This window comes from Lampetra fluviatilis, chromosome 46 (assembly GCF_964198595.1).
Source record: "Lampetra fluviatilis chromosome 46, kcLamFluv1.1, whole genome shotgun sequence".
In the NCBI taxonomy this organism is placed as follows: domain Eukaryota; kingdom Metazoa; phylum Chordata; class Hyperoartia; order Petromyzontiformes; family Petromyzontidae; genus Lampetra; species Lampetra fluviatilis.
In genome coordinates, this window is record NC_136320.1 from 10,252,868 (window position 1) to 10,270,827 (window position 17,960).

At 43.9% G+C, this 17,960-nt stretch overlaps 1 protein-coding gene across 1 annotated transcript in view; it reads left to right on the top strand.

Annotated features, from left to right (window-relative positions):
* Positions 1 to 17,960, top strand: part of LOC144947767 (tetratricopeptide repeat protein 39B-like) — a 112,607-nt gene that overhangs the window by 78,057 nt on the left and 16,590 nt on the right. Inside the window, exons 10-14 of the mRNA XM_078877128.1 lie at positions 3,477 to 3,585; positions 9,800 to 9,867; positions 15,053 to 15,112; positions 16,010 to 16,171; positions 16,895 to 16,986. Of these exons, the coding sequence (XP_078733254.1) occupies positions 3,477 to 3,585; positions 9,800 to 9,867; positions 15,053 to 15,112; positions 16,010 to 16,171; positions 16,895 to 16,986 (491 nt within the window). The remainder of the gene's footprint in view (positions 1 to 3,476; positions 3,586 to 9,799; positions 9,868 to 15,052; positions 15,113 to 16,009; positions 16,172 to 16,894; positions 16,987 to 17,960) is intronic.

Below are 17,960 nucleotides of genomic sequence, written 5' to 3' on the forward strand. Positions count from 1 at the left end.
ATCGGTGTGTTGGAGAGTAAACCCACAACATTTACAATTAATGTACGATGTTTCACCGGTATTTATAACCAGCCTCATCAGGTGACAGCCATAGTTGTGGAGAACTTCTCCTGTTTCATTGGCGTCATTGTGGAGCATATAAGTACTAAAACAAATAAGAAGCAAATATGACTACTTGGTTATATATCTGTGAGGCGGCCCAGCCACAGGAGGATCCCCGCCACCTCTGGTGGCTGGGACCATCTCACATTGACATGCTAATTTCTCACATTTACATTTACGTACAAATTCCTTCTCTAGATCCGCCCACTTACCCTTGGGTTGAGCCCACCAAAATCCTATATAAACTCTTGTTGCAGCAGCTCTTTCTCCTATATCAGCAGTTCTCCTGCTGTATCTGTTCCACCTGATGATGGTCGCTTGTGTTGCGATCGAAACGTCGTGATTTATTTTATTTTATACCTATGTGACTTCACCGAAAGAACTAAAGAGTATAAAAATAATAGTTTGTTTTAAACATCCCATCAGCGACACGGCTGTTATTCAGCGTGTTACAGGAGAACCGTTATTCTGCATATTCGCTTAAGAATGGGGTCACGGGTCACAGCACAGGCTTGAGCTCTGTCCACCCAGGAGCAGCGGCCATAAAGAGCTGCCTGTGCCACATTTGATTGACACTTGATTAAAACTTCGATTTAACCCAACTACATACAGTGTACAAATCTCAAAATGCAAATGTGTACGTTTAAAATGTGCGCATACGTGTCACTACCAGTTTGCGATGCATATGTCATTTGACAGACTGGTGGACACCGTTCAAAATGACATTTTCCATCTCCGAATCATAAGTGTATTTCCCGTGTAAAGCCTATTGAGCAAAGAAGTTATTTTTCAAGCGGGGCGACTTGTCTGGCAGACAACATGACAGCATTCCACAATCACAGATTTGAAAAACAAAACATACTTAACAATAACGTTGTAAAATTACATTAGCACTTAAAGTGATTTTAATAGTCAGTTTAAATGAGGACAGGGATGCCAGAATAAAGATGCCAAGAGACAAAACTAGGTGCTTTCGAACACTTTGGGACAGCTACATTAAATGCTTTTAATCCAAATTGTGTGCAAAATCTGGGTATTAATAGACAAGCAGACGTGCGTCACAGAATTAGAATTGTCCAATGGTAATAACAGGTCAAACAAATAAAGGGCAGATCTACTGACAATAGCCGTGTAAATTAAAGTAGCCCTGCACTGAAAAAGTCTTCTCACGTCTATGATCATTTGCCAAGCAATGGCATAGTGACCACAGTGATGCGTCCTATATGGAGCATTCCCTGCGAACCATAATGCAGCACTGTAAATTGAGTTAAGTTGGTTTGCGTGTACCAAAAAGCAACCCAATATGCTACATCATAGTAGTCAAATAACGGAATTGCTGTAGCTTCAATAATCTGTTCTACGAAATGGAATTCGAAGACCTGGCATGTTTCTGCACAAAAAGCCAACCTTACATTTAACTTGTTTGATTACCTGATCAATATGCATATTGAAGGATTATGCAGCATCAATAATAAACCTAAGCTATTTATATTGATTAGTCTGTTCAGTAATTAGACAATTTAATTCCACAATCGAGAGTGCAAAGGAAGTGTCACAAATATTTATAGTTTTACTAACAACAATGTCGTTTTGTAAATAAGTTTTCATATCATTAGGTGAGCAACCCTTAGATCAGCAGTCCCCAACCTTTTTGGCACCAGGGACCGGTTTCATGGAAGACAATTTTTTCACAGACCGTGGGGGGGGGGGTTCATCATTGGGTCTTTCCCCCTTTTCAAAGAAGCTCTCCAGCAACGTTTGTTTTTTACTCATTTTGGCTAGGGTTAGCTTGTGGGCTTACCAAAACTGTGACTGAGACAAGTGCGCAGTGCGGGAAAGAGACACGGACGGAAGTGGTAAATAAAATAATGGGCGGGCCACGAGCGGACTAAAATAAGTGTCGGATTATGACTTCTCATAAGGAGTGCGCAACCTAGATCCCTCGCATGCGCAGTTTACAGTAGGGTTCGCGCTCCTATGGTAATCTAATGCCGCTGCTGATCTGACAGGAGGCGGAGCTCACACGGTAATGCGAGCGATGGGAAGCGGCTGTCAAAACAGATAATGAAGCTTCGCTCGCTCGCCCACCACTCACCTCCTGCTGTGCGGCCCGGTTCCTAACAGGCCACGGACCGGTATCGGTCCGCGGCCCGGGGGTTGGGGACCCCTGCGTTAGATAACAAAACGATATCATGTACAAAAACATTTCTTGCAAAACAATTTAAACCACTATCTAAATGAGTGAAATAATAATAGAAAATAAATGCTCTGGAAAAACAAGCCATCGTAACGTCCACAATTGACACTTGGGATCATGCCTGCCTTGGCTCCGAGCAAAAGTGTTAAGCTCGCACTGTAAAGACCATCACCAAACAGAATAAGTCAGCTGTAGGCAGACAGAAATTAAATCCAAGAATACAAAAATATAGCACAGGCACGTCTCGGCTTAACGAGTGTTCTTTCTACGAGAATTTTCTATAACGAGCAATTTTTATTTGGACCCATTTGTTCGCATAACAAGCAAAATGTTTGCTTATCGAGCAGAGACTGATCGATAGATATGCATCGTTGGCGGCAGGAGGCGCACTGTGGTCCGCAGCTGTTTGTTTACCAGATGTGCTGAGTGCGCGTGTTTGGTCATGTCGGAGAAGGGTGCCTCGTGGGTGGCGGAAGCGGTGGTGTAACTATTGGCGCGCGGCGCTACGAACCCGGCGACCTGAGTTCGATTCCCGCGCATGGCCAACACCAGAGACAATTATCTGAACCAGTCCTGGGCCTCCCATAAGTCGCCTCAAATGAGTTCCTGGTGTGGTGTATAAACATCACCAACTGGGGGGAAACAAAGGCGGCCAGGCGTCGTGCTGGCCACCCACCTCTCGTGTGCCGTAACGCCCTTCATAAATGTTCGCCCCAATAGTCTGTTAAGGCTATACGGGGAATCTTGCACTGTGGTTCTTCGGGTGTTACATTTTATGTTTTATTTAAAAAGTATTTGTATTTCCCACGTGAAAAAAGTTGTTCAAGAGTGGAACATTTTGGGGCTGAAAAACATATCTGAGCTTTTAACATGGGAGTCAGTGTTAACACGATGATCATTTAACGAGTTTTTCCTTAACGAGCAATTTCTGCGGAACATACCTCTCTCATTAAGCGAGACACACCTGTAAGCCTGAAAGTTACATAGATCCGAGTGTCTCACTCGTGTGTCTAATATGTCTTATGTGTCCCCAGGAATTGGTGTTTCTCTGTCTATCACCATTCATTGTCTGATCCTCTCTGTGCATCCTCATCTATAACTGTCTCCACACGATGGTCTATCCCTGGTATATCTTTTTAAATTCCTGTACGTCCTCTGTGCGTCCCCATGCGTGCAGGAGTTTGGGCTGACCCAACTGCGGGAGGGCGCCGCTCTGCCCGGGATCCGCGCTGTGCTCTGTGTATTCGTCCTTCTCTTCTACCAGACATTCATCTGCATCATCCTTGGTAAGACACGACTCGTACACACCAATGACTTTACGTCTTGTGTTACCTTTCATAGGCAATTTCAATGCTATCCTGTTTTACAATTTGTTGTATATGTCGGGTCTTGAAAAATTAATAAAAATAATAAGCATTTCATGAAAATGGAAAATTACATAATTATCTGAATTTATGCTAAATTATGTAATTATGCACACAAATTATGATAATTAGGGAGGTGGTCATATTAAGTTGTGCAAATGTATGCAATTATGCTAATATGCGCAGTTATGATAATTAAGCTTCGCTTCATTGTCTAGGGTCGTATTATCAATCGGGATAATACAATTATTCTCGCTTTAACATTTACTGATTATGTCTTAGTGTTTTATGTCAGGTCTCCAAATTCAAATCTCACCGCAGGATACAGTTCTTATAATTAAGATTATTATGCATGAACTTAGGAAGGCACCGCTCAGACACTTCTGTGTTAAGCAACTTAAAATTTTAAACAAAAACATAACACTCTAAAATGCGAACTCTTATGCTTGGAATTGTTAACACAGTACTCTTGGAGATGTTCTCCTCATTGATCCGTACATTTAACCCTCAATGATTACTTTGTCAACTGGGTAATCAGAACAATCGATTAATTTCTCGGAGTAGCGCGAGCATATACGGCGATAGGAAAAAGTCCTTAAACATGCATGCGACGATATTCATACGAACGGCAATAAAGAAACATATCCCGAAGGCAAAGTATGCGTCAATGAATTCATCGGTAAGATTATGCATTTAACGAATTGTCTTGGAATGATGGTGTGCGGCAGTGTGCCTGCTTCAGCAGGTGCTTATCAATTGGCTAAGGCTTCAATAGTTCGCGGGCAAGATTCTGATCAAACGAAAGATTTCAACACAATATTCTCCCTGTGAGCGTGTAGATTCGTACCGTAGGTTTCTAAATGTTTAGTTTCATCGATTAATTCATTAGTAATATTTATGCAATTAAAAAGAAAAACAACGAATAAAATACTTCTAAACGACCGTATCCACGTAACTCAATGGGCAGCAGTGTTCTTCGTTATCACTAATAGTTGACGCACCCTTATCATTAGTCTTATTTTTTATCACTCCGGGTATGTGTTTCATGTGTGTGTGGGGATTTGTCTCCTTGATCCTTATTATTAGTCCGGGTATGTTTATGTGTGTGTGTGGTTTGGTTTCCTTGATCAATTCTTTGCGTCAGGCATACGCCAGGCGATGCGTGGTAGCGTGTGCGTGTGGGCGTGTCATACAAACGGCTTCGTTGCTCTCTGATGCTCGGGGCGTTACATGGAGCTGCTGCTGCTGTAGCTGCAGGCTCCTTCCACTGCTGGATAAGCTGAGTCGGCACAACGCTTGTTATTGTCCGCTGGCAGCTGACACCCTTGCTCGGTGGCGCTGGTGGCACTGCTGCGCGCTCTCTCCGGCTCCATGCTTTCTGGCGATGCTCGGTTGCGCGTGCAGCTGGTTCTCTGCGATGCTGGCTTGGTCGATGCTTGGCGCTTTCCGCCCTTTCTCGAAGTTGATTGCTTGACGTTGCTCGTCAGTTCAACTCGAGCTGCCGCTGCCCGTGGGAGCTGTCACTCAGTGTAGAATGACTTTCGAGCAATACTTCTGTCAGCGCTGAGCTCGTACTGGGTGACACATCGCTACTCAGCAAGCCTCGCCATCCTTGGTTGATTGCAGAGCCCTTTTGTGATGTGTAGTCTTCTGTAGCTGGTGGTGATCTTCTGTCGCTGGCTGGAGTGTCGATGTATGGCCGTGTCTCTGTTTATATCTGAAATTCTCTCCTCTCCGCGCGTCTCTTGCGAGGAAAAACAGGACCCTGCGGGGTGGGCTGGTAGGAACGAACAATTGAATGGCTATAATAAAATGAAATGGCAAAAAATGGCCGCCAATAAGTGGATGCCCGTGGCCCCGCCCTCCACCCGCGTAACCCCGCCCCGACCACCCGTGGTCCCGCCCCATCTCGGTGTCCCCGGCCCCAGCTCGTTGCCCCGCCCCTTACCGCCGTAACCCCGCCCCAACCCCGCGTAGCCCCGCCCTCCACCTCGTGCCCACGCCCCCTGCCGCCGTTGCCCCGCCCAGCCCCGCTTAGCCCCGCCCCCTGCCGCTGTAGCCCCTTCCAATACACCCCTAGCGGGGGAGAGATTCCCAGGCCTGGCTCTAGGCTGGAAAGCCGCGGACGAGGAGGGGGTAGGGAGTTGTTTTTAATGTAAAAGCTTTAAATGTAAATGTTTCTATTAAAAAACATCAGGGAATGTAACATTGTTAAACATTAACTCCCTTTCACACACGCGGGGGAACTATACAAAGGGAGAGTTTGAGGCCTAGGTCTAGGCTTTAGGCCTAGCTGTAGGCTTTAGGGCGCCGTGAGTTAATTTTTAATTTACCTGTTTTAATTATTTATGTAAAAGCTTTAAATTTAAATGTTTCTATTTAAAAGCATCAGGGAATGTAACATTGTTAAACATTAACTCCCTTGCACACACGCGGTTGAACGATACGAAGGGAGAGTTTGAGGCGTTGTTCGAGGCTTGAGGCCTAGCTGTAGGCTTTAGGCCGCCGTGAGTTAATTTTTAATTTAAATGTTTTTATTATTTATGTAAAAGCTTTAAATTTAAATGTTTCTATTTAAAAGCATCAGGGAATGTAACATTGTTAAACATTAACTCCCTTGCACACACGCGGGGGTACGATACGAAGTGAGACTTTGAGGCCTAGTTCTAGGCTTTAGGCCTAGCTGTAGGCTTTAGGGCGCTGTGAGTTTTTTATTTAATTTCAAAGTTTTAATTAAAAGCTATCTCAGGGAATTATAAGGGAATGTTACACGTGTTTAGCCAGGAAAGCCTCATTAATTAAAATGTTTTAATTAAAAGCTATCTGAGGGAATTATAAGGGAATGTTACACTTGTTTAGCCAGGAAAGCCTCACTGAGTCTAAAGGTTTTGTAGGGTCATGCCAAGTGTTTGCAGTAGGGGGCGATGTTGCTACACGGACGGACGGACGATATAATCTATTGTAGGCTGGTCCACTTCGTTCCTACCAGTAAAAAAAGATGCTTACTCTGTCATGCTCTCCCCCCGCGGCCGTGCCGGATTTCCCCCCCCCCTCTTCCCTTGATGACCCCGGACGGGCTGTTTTCTGTCAAGTTTATGCTTGTTTGCATTCCCCCCCCCCCCTCTTCATAGTGTTTGTTATCTCGAGGCCAGACACCCTTCATACGTATTTATGGCTACCATGTGTTTGTGTCAAATTGTTTGAAGACAAAGGTGGCCGGGGAGGCTGTGATTCCATGGAATACATATTATCTGGTCTTGTGTGTGTTGGACCTATTTCTTGTATCTCTTATGAGTTACCCCCGGTTTAATATCTCGTGGTTATTATTTGGTTAATGTTTAACCAAGATTCATAATGACCCTCGTTGTTACCATCATTATTCCGAGGGTTTTGCCAAGCTTTGTTATAAGTCTGTGTCTCCAGGGATCGGTGTTTTATTCTAGAGTTATATTTTGATATCCCGAGGCTGGAGATATAACCAAGCCCTCACTTTCTTGACTGCCAGAATTCACTTTCCTTGGTTCTCTTGGTGAAGTTACAGAGATAGAAAGATACAATACAAAATAATATGAGTTGAATTAGGGTGAAATAAAATAAGTAATAATAAAACCACTAATATAGACTACAGTCTATAACGTCGATTTGTTCTTTTTGCTGAGTTTCAAACTTTTACCGTTAAAGAAAACGCGAGTTGTAATTATTCTTTGGTTCTTTTCGGTTAAGTCACGTCTAAAAATAAAATAATAAATCAAAATAAAACAACACATTACGACGTTTCGATTGCAACACAAGCAATCATCATCAGGCATAAAAGAAATAGCAACAAAAATCTAACTAGAAAACTATAGACCGACATACAAGCAGACAGACATCACAACGGCACACATAGAGAGGAGTATACAGGCACACGAAAATTAAATAACCTAGTAAAATATTGAAATGTGATGTAATACAACACAGAGAGTCGGTTAACACCAGAGGTGTGGACTCGAGTCATGTGACTTGGACTCGAGTCAGACTCGAGTCATGAATTTGATGACTTGCGACTCGACTTGGACTTGCATAACAATGACTTTGTCCCACCTCTGGTTAACACACAATTAACGCATGGCCTGGTTGACTACGTGTTTCAAAATTTGCTAAGTTAGAATTTTAAGTGTGAGCAACAAATATCTAACTAGAAAACTATAGACAGACATACAAGCAGACAGACATCACAACGGCACACAGAGAGAGGACACAAATCGGCTGTGTGAGCAACAAAAATCTAACTAGAAAACTATAGACAGACATACAAGCAGACAGACATCACAACGGCACACAGAGAGAGGACACAAATCGGCACAAAGAGATGGTCGTTTCTGTGACGGTCCCTTAAATATAGAGAGGAGGGGGAGGGGACGGGGGGAGGGAGAGGGCGGGGAGATCAATGGGTGCACGCCAACGTACTCCTATTGTAAGTGAGATGATAGACGCGGCACGGGAGGCAAACCTGAAAATTAGGACAAACGCGGCACGGGAGGCAAGCCTGAAAATTAGGAGACAAGCACACGAAAATTAAATAACCTAGTAAATTATCGAAATGTGATGTAATACAATACAGAAAGTCGGTTAACACACAATTAACGCATAGCCTGGTTTATTACGTGTTTCAAAATTTGCTAAGTTAGAATTTTAAGTGTGAAATTTCAAGGAGAGGACACAGGCAGAGAGAACAAATAGCCAGAAAGAAAAAAGGATAAGTTTAAAACTTCCCCGTAACTTATCCTTTTTTCTTTCTGGCTATTTGTTCTCTCTGCCTGTGTCCTCTCCTTGAAATTTCACACTTAAAATTCTAACTTAGCAAATTTTGAAACACGTAATAAACCAGGCTATGCGTTAATTGTGTGTTAACCGACTTTCTGTGTTGTATTACATCACATTTCGATAATTTACTAGGTTATTTAATTTTCGTGTGCTTGTCTCCTAATTTTCAGGCTTGCCTCCCGTGCCGCGTTTGTCCTAATTTTCAGGTTTGCCTCCCGTGCCGCGTCTATCATCTCACTTACAATAGGAGTACGTTGGCGTGCACCCATTGATCTCCCCGCCCTCTCCCTCCCCCCGTCCCCTTCCCCTCCTCTCTATATTTAAGGGACCGTCACAGAAACGACCATCTCTTTGTGCCGATTTGTGTCCTCTCTCTGTGTGCCGTTGTGATGTCTGTCTGCTTGTATGTCTGTCTATAGTTTTCTAGTTAGATTTTTGTTGCTCACACAGCCGATTTGTGTCCTCTCTCTGTGTGCCGTTGTCATGTCTGTCTGCTTGTATGTCTGTCTATAGTTTTCTAGTTAGATATTTGTTGCTCACACTTAAAATTCTAACTTAGCAAATTTTGAAACACGTAGTCAACCAGGCCATGCGTTAATTGTGTGTTAACCGACTCTCTGTGTTGTATTACATCACATTTCAATATTTTACTAGGTTATTTAATTTTCGTGTGCCTGTATACTCCTCTCTATGTGTGCCGTTGTGATGTCTGTCTGCTTGTATGTCGGTCTATAGTTTTCTAGTTAGATTTTTGTTGCTATTTCCTTTATGCCTGATGATGATTGCTTGTGTTGCAATCGAAACGTCGTAATGTGTTGTTTTATTTTGATTTATTATTTTATTTTTAGACGTGACTTAACCGAAAAGAACCAAAGAATAATTCCTGCAGTCACGAAAGCTCCCAAATTAAGAGCGAGTTGTAATGTCCGTTTGTCTCTTCTATGTGCTCTGGAGATTTGTTTGTGAACTGTCCAAAACCTCCGGGGAGGTCCTTTGGCAATCTGGAGATTTCCCATATTGTCGTTAACCCCTCTTTGCCCCGAAGTTTGTTGTTAAAAATTTAGTTATGACCTCCAGATGCTTGGTGTGGCTTGTGAGGGGTAGCGGAGTTGAGAGTGTTGGTGTCATTTATTTATTATTTAAGAAAAAAATAATGTTGGCCAAATTATTCTTAATATACATTTTTGGAAAAAGGCCTATATATACAACAAATTACAGCTTTGTGGTATTGCTAGACGTAAATTAGACTGCAGGGCACTCTGAGAGGTCACATGCAGCACAGGCTGTGTTGTGCATGGTCTAAATGCTGTAACTCGTGTTGCACTGGCAGGCAATGGCGACTGTAACCTGGAAGAGGCAGAGTCTCTGCTCCAGCCCTATCTCAAGAAGTATCCCAATGTGAGTACCTCGCTGTAACATCACATCACGTAATAATGCATATATTGCAACATAGGTTTGAAACAAAGCATTCATTAATATAGTGATGGTGATTATCTAGACTCTCGATATGCTTAATTGAGTGTGGAAGACATTTTGTCGGACAATAATACTCAGGTTTACGTCGGGGATCCTGAAAGTCGTGACGAAGATCAAAACGACGTAAATTGAACCAAACGTAGTTTGCACGCCACGAGAGCGAAACCAAAACAACGGTGGGTACGGTGAAGCTGTGTCTTAATGTGCGTCTGCATCGTAGACGTACCCACGTTACATTAAATGACTGAAAATACTGTACTCAACACGAGTGTAGAGAGTAAACTTTAACACAAATTAAATAGAATATCCAATAAGGTACAGTACACTATAATAACATCACCAAAATACTGTACATGTATAATATATTGTATTCTGCAGTACATTTATTTATGCGCGATGCAAAGTAGTCAGTGTACAGGGTAGGGGAGGTGAAGGCTGAGGCGACGGATACGATAAAGGATGGATGATGCTGTCAGCAATGTACAGTGAGGGAAAAAAGTATTTGATCCACTGCTGATTTTGTATGTTTGCCCACTGACAAAGAAATGATCAGTCTATAATTTAAATGGTAGGTTTATTTGAACAGTGAGAGAGAATAACAACAAAAAAATCTGGAAAAACGCATGTCAAAAATGTTATAAATTGATTTGCATTTTAATGAGGGAAATAAGTATTTGACCCCCTATCAATCAGAAAGATTTCTGGCTCCCAGGTGTCTTTTATACAGGTAACAAGCTGAGATTAGGAGCACTCTCTTTAAGAGGGTGCTCCTAATCTCAGCTCATTACCTGTATAAAAGACACCTGTTCACAGAAGCAATCAATCAATCAGATTCCAAACTCTCCACCATGGCCAAGACCAAAGAGCTCTCCAAGGATGTCAGGGACAAGATTGTAGATCTACACAAGGCTGGAATGGGCTACAAGACCATCGCCAAGCAGCTTAGTGAGAAGGTGACAACAGTTGGTGCGATTATTCGCCAATGGAAGAAACACAAAAGAACTGTCAATCTCCCTCGGCCTGGGTCTCCATGCAAGATCTTGCCTCGTGGAGTTGCAATGATCATGAGAACGGTGAGGAATCAGCCCAGAACTGCACGGGAGGATCTTGTCAATGATCTCAAGGCAGCTGGGACCACAGTCACCAAGAAAACAGTTGGTAACACACTATGCCGTGAAGGACTGAAATCCTGCAGCGCCCGCAAGGTCCCCCTGCTCAAGAAAGCACATATACATGCCCGTATGAAGTTTGCCAATGAACATCTGAATGATTCAGAGGACAACTGGGTGAAAGTGTTGTGGTCAGATGAGACCAAAATGGAGCTCTTTGGCATCAACTCAACTCGCCGTGTTTGGAGGAAGAGGAATGCTGCCGATGACCCCAAGAACACCATCCCCACTGTCAAACATGGAGGTGAAAACATTATGCTTTGGGGGTGTTTTTCTGCTAAGGGGACAGGACAACTTCACCGCATCAAAGGGACGATGGACGGGGCCATGTACCGTCAAATCTTGGGTGAGAACCTCCTTCCCTCAGTCAGGGCATTGAAAATCAGAATCAGAAAGGGTTTTATTCGCCATGAAAGTTTGCACAAACAAGGAATTTACTATGGCAGGAAGGTGCATACATTCAACATGTAGGAATCTTAAAACTTAAATAAGTGGTATACAGTCTAACTATAGTAAAATTACAAAGTCTAACTAATACTCAGGGGCTAACGTATGTAAAATTTTGAATAAGTATACAATATAAAATGTAAACTCGCCGTAATATACAATCCTAAAATACAAAAATACAAATAAGGTAACATGTTGTAAATATGGCAAGGTGTAATTTTGTAGATAAAATGTTAAAGTAAGTGTAAAAATTATTTAAAGCCCTTGGCCTTGCTGAAGAGGCCCACAGCGGATGGGAAGAAACTGTTTTTATGATGTGAGGTTTTGGTCCATCAGGACCGCAGCCTTCTGCCGGAGGGGAGTAGCTGGAACAGAGAGTGTCCGGGGTGAGAGGAATCGGCCACAATCTTCCTCGCTCGCCTCAGGGTCCTCGAGGTGTGCAGGTCTTCAAGGGTTAGTAGATTGCAGCCAATCACCTTCTCAGCAGTGCGGATGATACGCTGCAGTCTGCTCTTGTCCTTGGCAGTGGCAGGAGCGTACCAGATGGTGATAGAGGAGGTGAGGATGGACTCAATGATGGCTGTATAGAAGCGCACCATCATTGTCTTTGTCAGGTTAAATTTCTTCAGCTGCCGTAGGAAGTACATCCTCTGTTGAGCTCTCTTGGTAAGGGAGCTGATGTTCAGTTCCCACTTGAGGTCCTTGGAAAGAATAGTGCCCAAGAAGCGGAAGGACTCCACATTTTTGACTGGGGAGTCGCACAGGGTGATGGGGGTGAGTGGGGCTGTATTCTTCCTAAAGTCCACAACCATCTCCACGGTCTTAAGAGTATTAAGCTCCAGGTTGTTCTGGCTACACCAGGTCACCAGGTTGTCAGCTTCCCACCTATAGTAAGACTCATCCCCATCAGAGATGAGCCCAATGAGGGTGGTGTCGTCCGCAAACTTCAAGAGTTTGACGGACGGGTGAGTGGAGGTGCAGCTGTTGGTGTACAGGGAGAAGAGCACAGGGGAAAGGACGCAGCCCTGAGGAGATCCGGTGCTGATGGACCTGGAGGCAGAAACTTGTGTTCCCAGCTTAACGCACTGCTTCCTGTCAGACAGGAAGTCTGTGATCCACCTGCAGGTGGAGTCTGGCACGTTCAGTAGGGAGAGCTTGTCCTGAAGCAGGGCAGGGATGATGGTGTTAAAAGCCGAGCTGAAGTCCACAAACAGGATCCTGGCGTAGGATGCTGTGGAGTCCAGATGCTGTAGGGTGAAGTGGAGGGCCATGTTAACTGCGTCATCCACAGACCTGTTGGCTCTGTAGGCAAACTGAAGGGGGTCCAGGAGAGGGTCTGTGATGGCTTTGAGGTGTGCCAGGACCAAGCGCTCAAAAGACTTCATTACCACAGAGGTAAGGGCGATGGGTCTGTAATCATTTAGACCCGTTGGCCTTGGCTTTTTGGGCACAGGGATGATGATGGAGGACTTGAGACAGGCTGGTACATGGCATGTCTCCATGGAGGTGTTAAAGATGTTGGTGAACACCGGAGACAGCTGGTCCGCGCAGTGCCTGAGGGTGGCTGGAGAGACAGTCCGGCCCAGCTGCTTTGCGTGGGTTCTGCCTCTTGAAAAGTCTGTTAACCTCTTCCTCCTGAATGGAGAGAGTCGTCTCTGTAGTGGGGGGCGGTATGGGGGCCTCTTGGGTGGGAAGGGGTAGTTCAGGACAGTCCAATTGTCTTTCAAATCTGCAGTAGAACTCGTTTAGGTCGTTGTCCAGGCGGGAGTCGTTAGTGGTGTGGGGGGCTCTGGGCTTGTAGTTGTTGATCTGCCTGAGCCCTCTCCAGACAGAAGCAGAGTCGTTAGCAGAGAACTGGTGTTTTAGTCTCTCGGAGTACAGTCGTTTAGCCTCTCTCACCACCTTGCTAAACCTGTTCTTCGACTCCTTGAATCTGTCTTTATCCCCACTCCTAAACGCTTCCTCCTCCAACCTCAACCTTCTGAGCTTTGCTGAGAGCCAGGGCTTGTTGTTGTTGAAGTTCACCCTGGTGCGTGTTGGAATACAGCAGTCCTCACAGAAGCTGATGTACGACGTCAAAGCCAGACTATTGGTAGCAGTCGTGAACATATCCCAGTCAGTACAGTCCAAGCACGCCCGCAAATCCTCTATAGCCTCACTGGTCCACTGTTTAGATGTCCTCACAGCAGGTTTACAGAGCTTTAGTTTCTGCCTGTATGCAGGAATTAGGTGGACCATGGCATGGTCAGATTGTCCCAGTGCTGCTCTGGGGACGGCGTGGTAGGCTCTACTGACTGTAGTGTAACAGTGATCCAGAGTGTTCCCTTCTCTGGTAGGGCATTTAATGAATTGTCTGTATTTGGGGAGTTCGTGGCTGAGATTACCTTTGTTAAAGTCGCCAAGTACGATAACCAGCGAATCTGTATTTGCTCGCTCCACACTCAGAATCTGGTCGGCAAGCATGCGTTGGGCCTCTTTATCCTGAGGACCCGGCGGCAAGTAAACTCCGACCATAATGAGCGACGCGAACTCGCGAGGCGAGTAGAAAGGTTTACAGTTTATAAAAAATGATTCAAGAAGCGGAGAACAATGTTGCAGAATCACTGACATCTACACACCAGCCACTATTAATGTAAAAACAAATACCACCGCCTTTCGTCTTGCCGGAGAGTGCTATGTCCCGATCCGATCTTACGAGTTGGAAGCCTGCCAGTTGTAATGCAGTGTTCTGGATCAAATCACACAGCCATGTCTCCGTGAAGCACAAAATAGAAGATGAAATAAAAATAAAATGGGTCGTGGATGGGCATTCCAGCATGACATTGACCCAAAACACACGGCCAAGGCAACAAAGGAGTGGCTCAAGAAGAAGCACATTAAGGTCCTGGAGTGGCCTAGCCAGTCTCCAGACCTTAATCCCATAGAAAATCTGTGGAGAGAGCTGAAGGTTCGAGTTGCCAAACGTCAGCCTCGAAACCTTAATGACTTGGAGAAGAACTACAAAGAGGAGTGGGACAAAATCCCTCCTGAGATGTGTGGAAACCTGGTGGCCAACTACAAGAAACGTCTGACCTCTGTGATTGCCAACAAGGGTTTTGCCACAAAGTACTACGCCATGTTTTGCAGAGGGGTCAAATACTTATTTCCCTCATTAATATTCAAATCAATTTATAAAAATTTTGACATGCGTTTTTCTGAATTTTGTTGTTGTTATTCTGTCTCTCACTGTTCAAATAAACCTACCATTAAAATTATAGACTGATAATTTCTTTGTCAGTGGGCAAACGTACAAAATCAGCAGGGGATCATACTTTTTTCCCTCACTGTAAGTGTGGGTTGAGGCGACGCAAATCAGATTGCGGCATTATTCAAGTGTCGACGTATTTGTGAAATTAAGTCAAAGGAGGACACGTAAATCGGGGTATGACTGTACAAGTGATGCCTCCATTAATTACAAGCTATGACATTCACCACGGTGTTCTGGTGTGCAGGGTGCACTCTTCCTCATGTATGCTGGGCGAATTGAGGAAGTGAAGGGAAACGTTGAGGAGGTATAATTCACCCCTGCAAGCTCATACACAGAAGGCTCACACAGACACTGAAGTCCGGAAATTTAAGAGATCCCAATACTGAATTGGCATGATCTAGCATCTACCCATTTCTGTCCACTCTCCACCTGGCCTCTATCAGTCTCCCTGCATCTCTTAGAGTCTCTGATTGGCTTTTGTCCCGCTATATTAGCCTGTTGCTAACCTGTTGGTGTTGTGATTCATCAAGTAATTTTTTTTAACTCTTTGGTTCTTTCGGTAAAGTCACGTAGATAGAAAATTAATAGATCACGACATTTCGATTGCAACACAATCAACCGTCATCAGGTGAAACAAACACAGTAGGAGAACTATACATTTTCTATCTCCGTGACTTTACCAAAAGAACCAAAGGGTATGGATTTCTGCAGTCACAAAAGCTTAAAATCAAGATAAAAAATGTAACTAGATTCTGACATGCATTGTATATACATTCAATAAAGTATGTAAGAATTGTATTTCATTCATTTGTGTTGTATACAATTGGATGCACTATATTCACCAGTGTTAAGTATATATTATAAAATTTAATCGTGACAATTTTATAAAATCACAATGGGAGAGCAGTCTCTAAAGGATTACTACTATCTATCAGAGGATGTTTGCATGTTTTTCCACAAGTACGTGTGCTTAATGCACACTTGATGCTTTGAAATAGGTATATTTAATGTTTGAACATCTTAACACCAGTTTCATTGCTAGAAAAGGGTAAAGCCTATTCTTCTTTTATCATCATTTTGATACTTGCCAAAAGGGCGCATAGGTAGTATCTATGACGGAGTCTGCCTCACTCTGTCTTGTGTATTCTGGGTCTTGTGTATGCACGTCTCTCTGACCCTGTTTGTGGCCTGTGTGTCATAGGCAATTTCAGTGTTCGAGACCTGCATTGGCTGTCAGCAGGAGCTTAAGCAGCTCCACCACATCTGCTTCTGGGAGATGATGTGGTGCCATGCCTTCCAGCAGAACTGGTTGGCAGCTAGCGCACTCGCCAACAAGCTTAGCCAGGAGAGCCGCTGGTCTAAGGCACGCACGCGCACACAATCACCATTGCACAATGGGCTATTAGTATGCAGGGTTGAGCCTAGCTACTATTAGGATGGGTCACTACTGGCACTTTTCAGGTGTTAGAGACACGGAGCTGCAGGATGGCCTTAAGAAAGCAGTGCCGAGCATTGCACCATCGTACGTGTGGGTTTTCTGCTATGCTCTGTTATCCTCTGGTGTCAAAACACTCATGAATGCAATTAGCCAAACATCTAGATTAAGTACGAACTTCCTGAGGCGAACTAATTGTGATAATTTTTTATTACTGACAGGATGGGTGCACAGCAGGGTTATGTATTCAACTGTACATTTGTCGAGCTGAATTGAAGTAGAATTGTATCTTATTACACCGACCACAACATCACTGCTAGGCACACACACATATTCCTATGCCTAGATATACAGAGCAAGTACTGATTTTTTTGGATGATGGTTCCTTATCCAGAGTTACCCTAAGCAATGATTGTGGGCTTATGGAAATTCAGTTTTTTAGTGCAGACATTTTCAGCCTGAGGAAGCTTTGAGTTAGGCATACAGTGTTGTTTTATGTCACTCTCGCATAAACGGCACAATTCTGCTCATACCGACTGATACTCGAAGCACTCAAAGAGTAATTGTTCAGATTGAAGTTCCAACAGTAACACTATGGCCAGGGGTGAGTCTTTGGCCGCTGCTGAGGGAGCGATGTGTGTGGCGGTGCAGGCGATATATATCTACCAGAAGGCGGCGTTCCTCTCCATGCTTGGGGATGAAGAGCTCCGAGCTACAGGAGAGGATCCACAACAGCTATTTCAGTACAAACACCACAAACTCCACAGATATCATGAAAACTACTCGCATATATCACGAGACTACTGACAGCCTGCATAACACCTGATTGTATTAGCACATTCATAATAACCAAAGGGTCCTTTATGACCATATAAACTGTGCTAATAAATCTATATATCTTACTATGTATAAAGACAACTATATATTCATGTAATTTCCCAAATATTTTAAATGTTTTCATAAACATTGCATTCTTCTCTAGGTTTTTATTCTGTCTATCTATGAATAGGAATTATATCTTGAATACCATGTATATATAACAGTATTTTAACGAAGAGAAATACATTTACTGTACAATTTTACAGAACAAACTAAAGGTCATCGCAGCACAATTACTGTGACCTTCCAACAACGAATTCGATGAAAATCGACCAGACAAATTTACCAGTGACCCACCCCTCCAGAAATAATGACAACAGATTGTAGGTTGTAAGCTTGTTAAAAACACCGTGTCATGCCATCATTTGCAGGATGTGACTATTTGCTGGCATTCCAGCTCATATCCAGGATGTGTAATATTTCCACAATTAAACTGTTAGCTTCTAATAACATTATTGATATACCTGGATCTCACTTGTAAACTTGTACATTTGTAATAACAGTCTTGGAGACGACTTCTGGAATCGGTCCTTTTATTGACTTAGGGTTACAACTACTCCCCGCTGCTGATAGGCAACGTGAAGTGGACAGATGGACCGAGAGAGACGCACGGCCACGTGGCAACTCGGAGCCCCGCTCGCGCGTGGCCCCTTCCTTCCTCTGTTCCTCGTCTGACCACGTGTCGCTCATCTCTACCCCTATTTAATGCCTGGGTCACGTGGTACGCTTCAGCTAATCCTTGGTAGCCTGCGTCGAATCTTCTAGACTCCCTTGTCAACTCCCGGGACCACGCCCCTGACTCATCTCCCCATTGGCTGAGGCCAAAGCCAGCAGAACC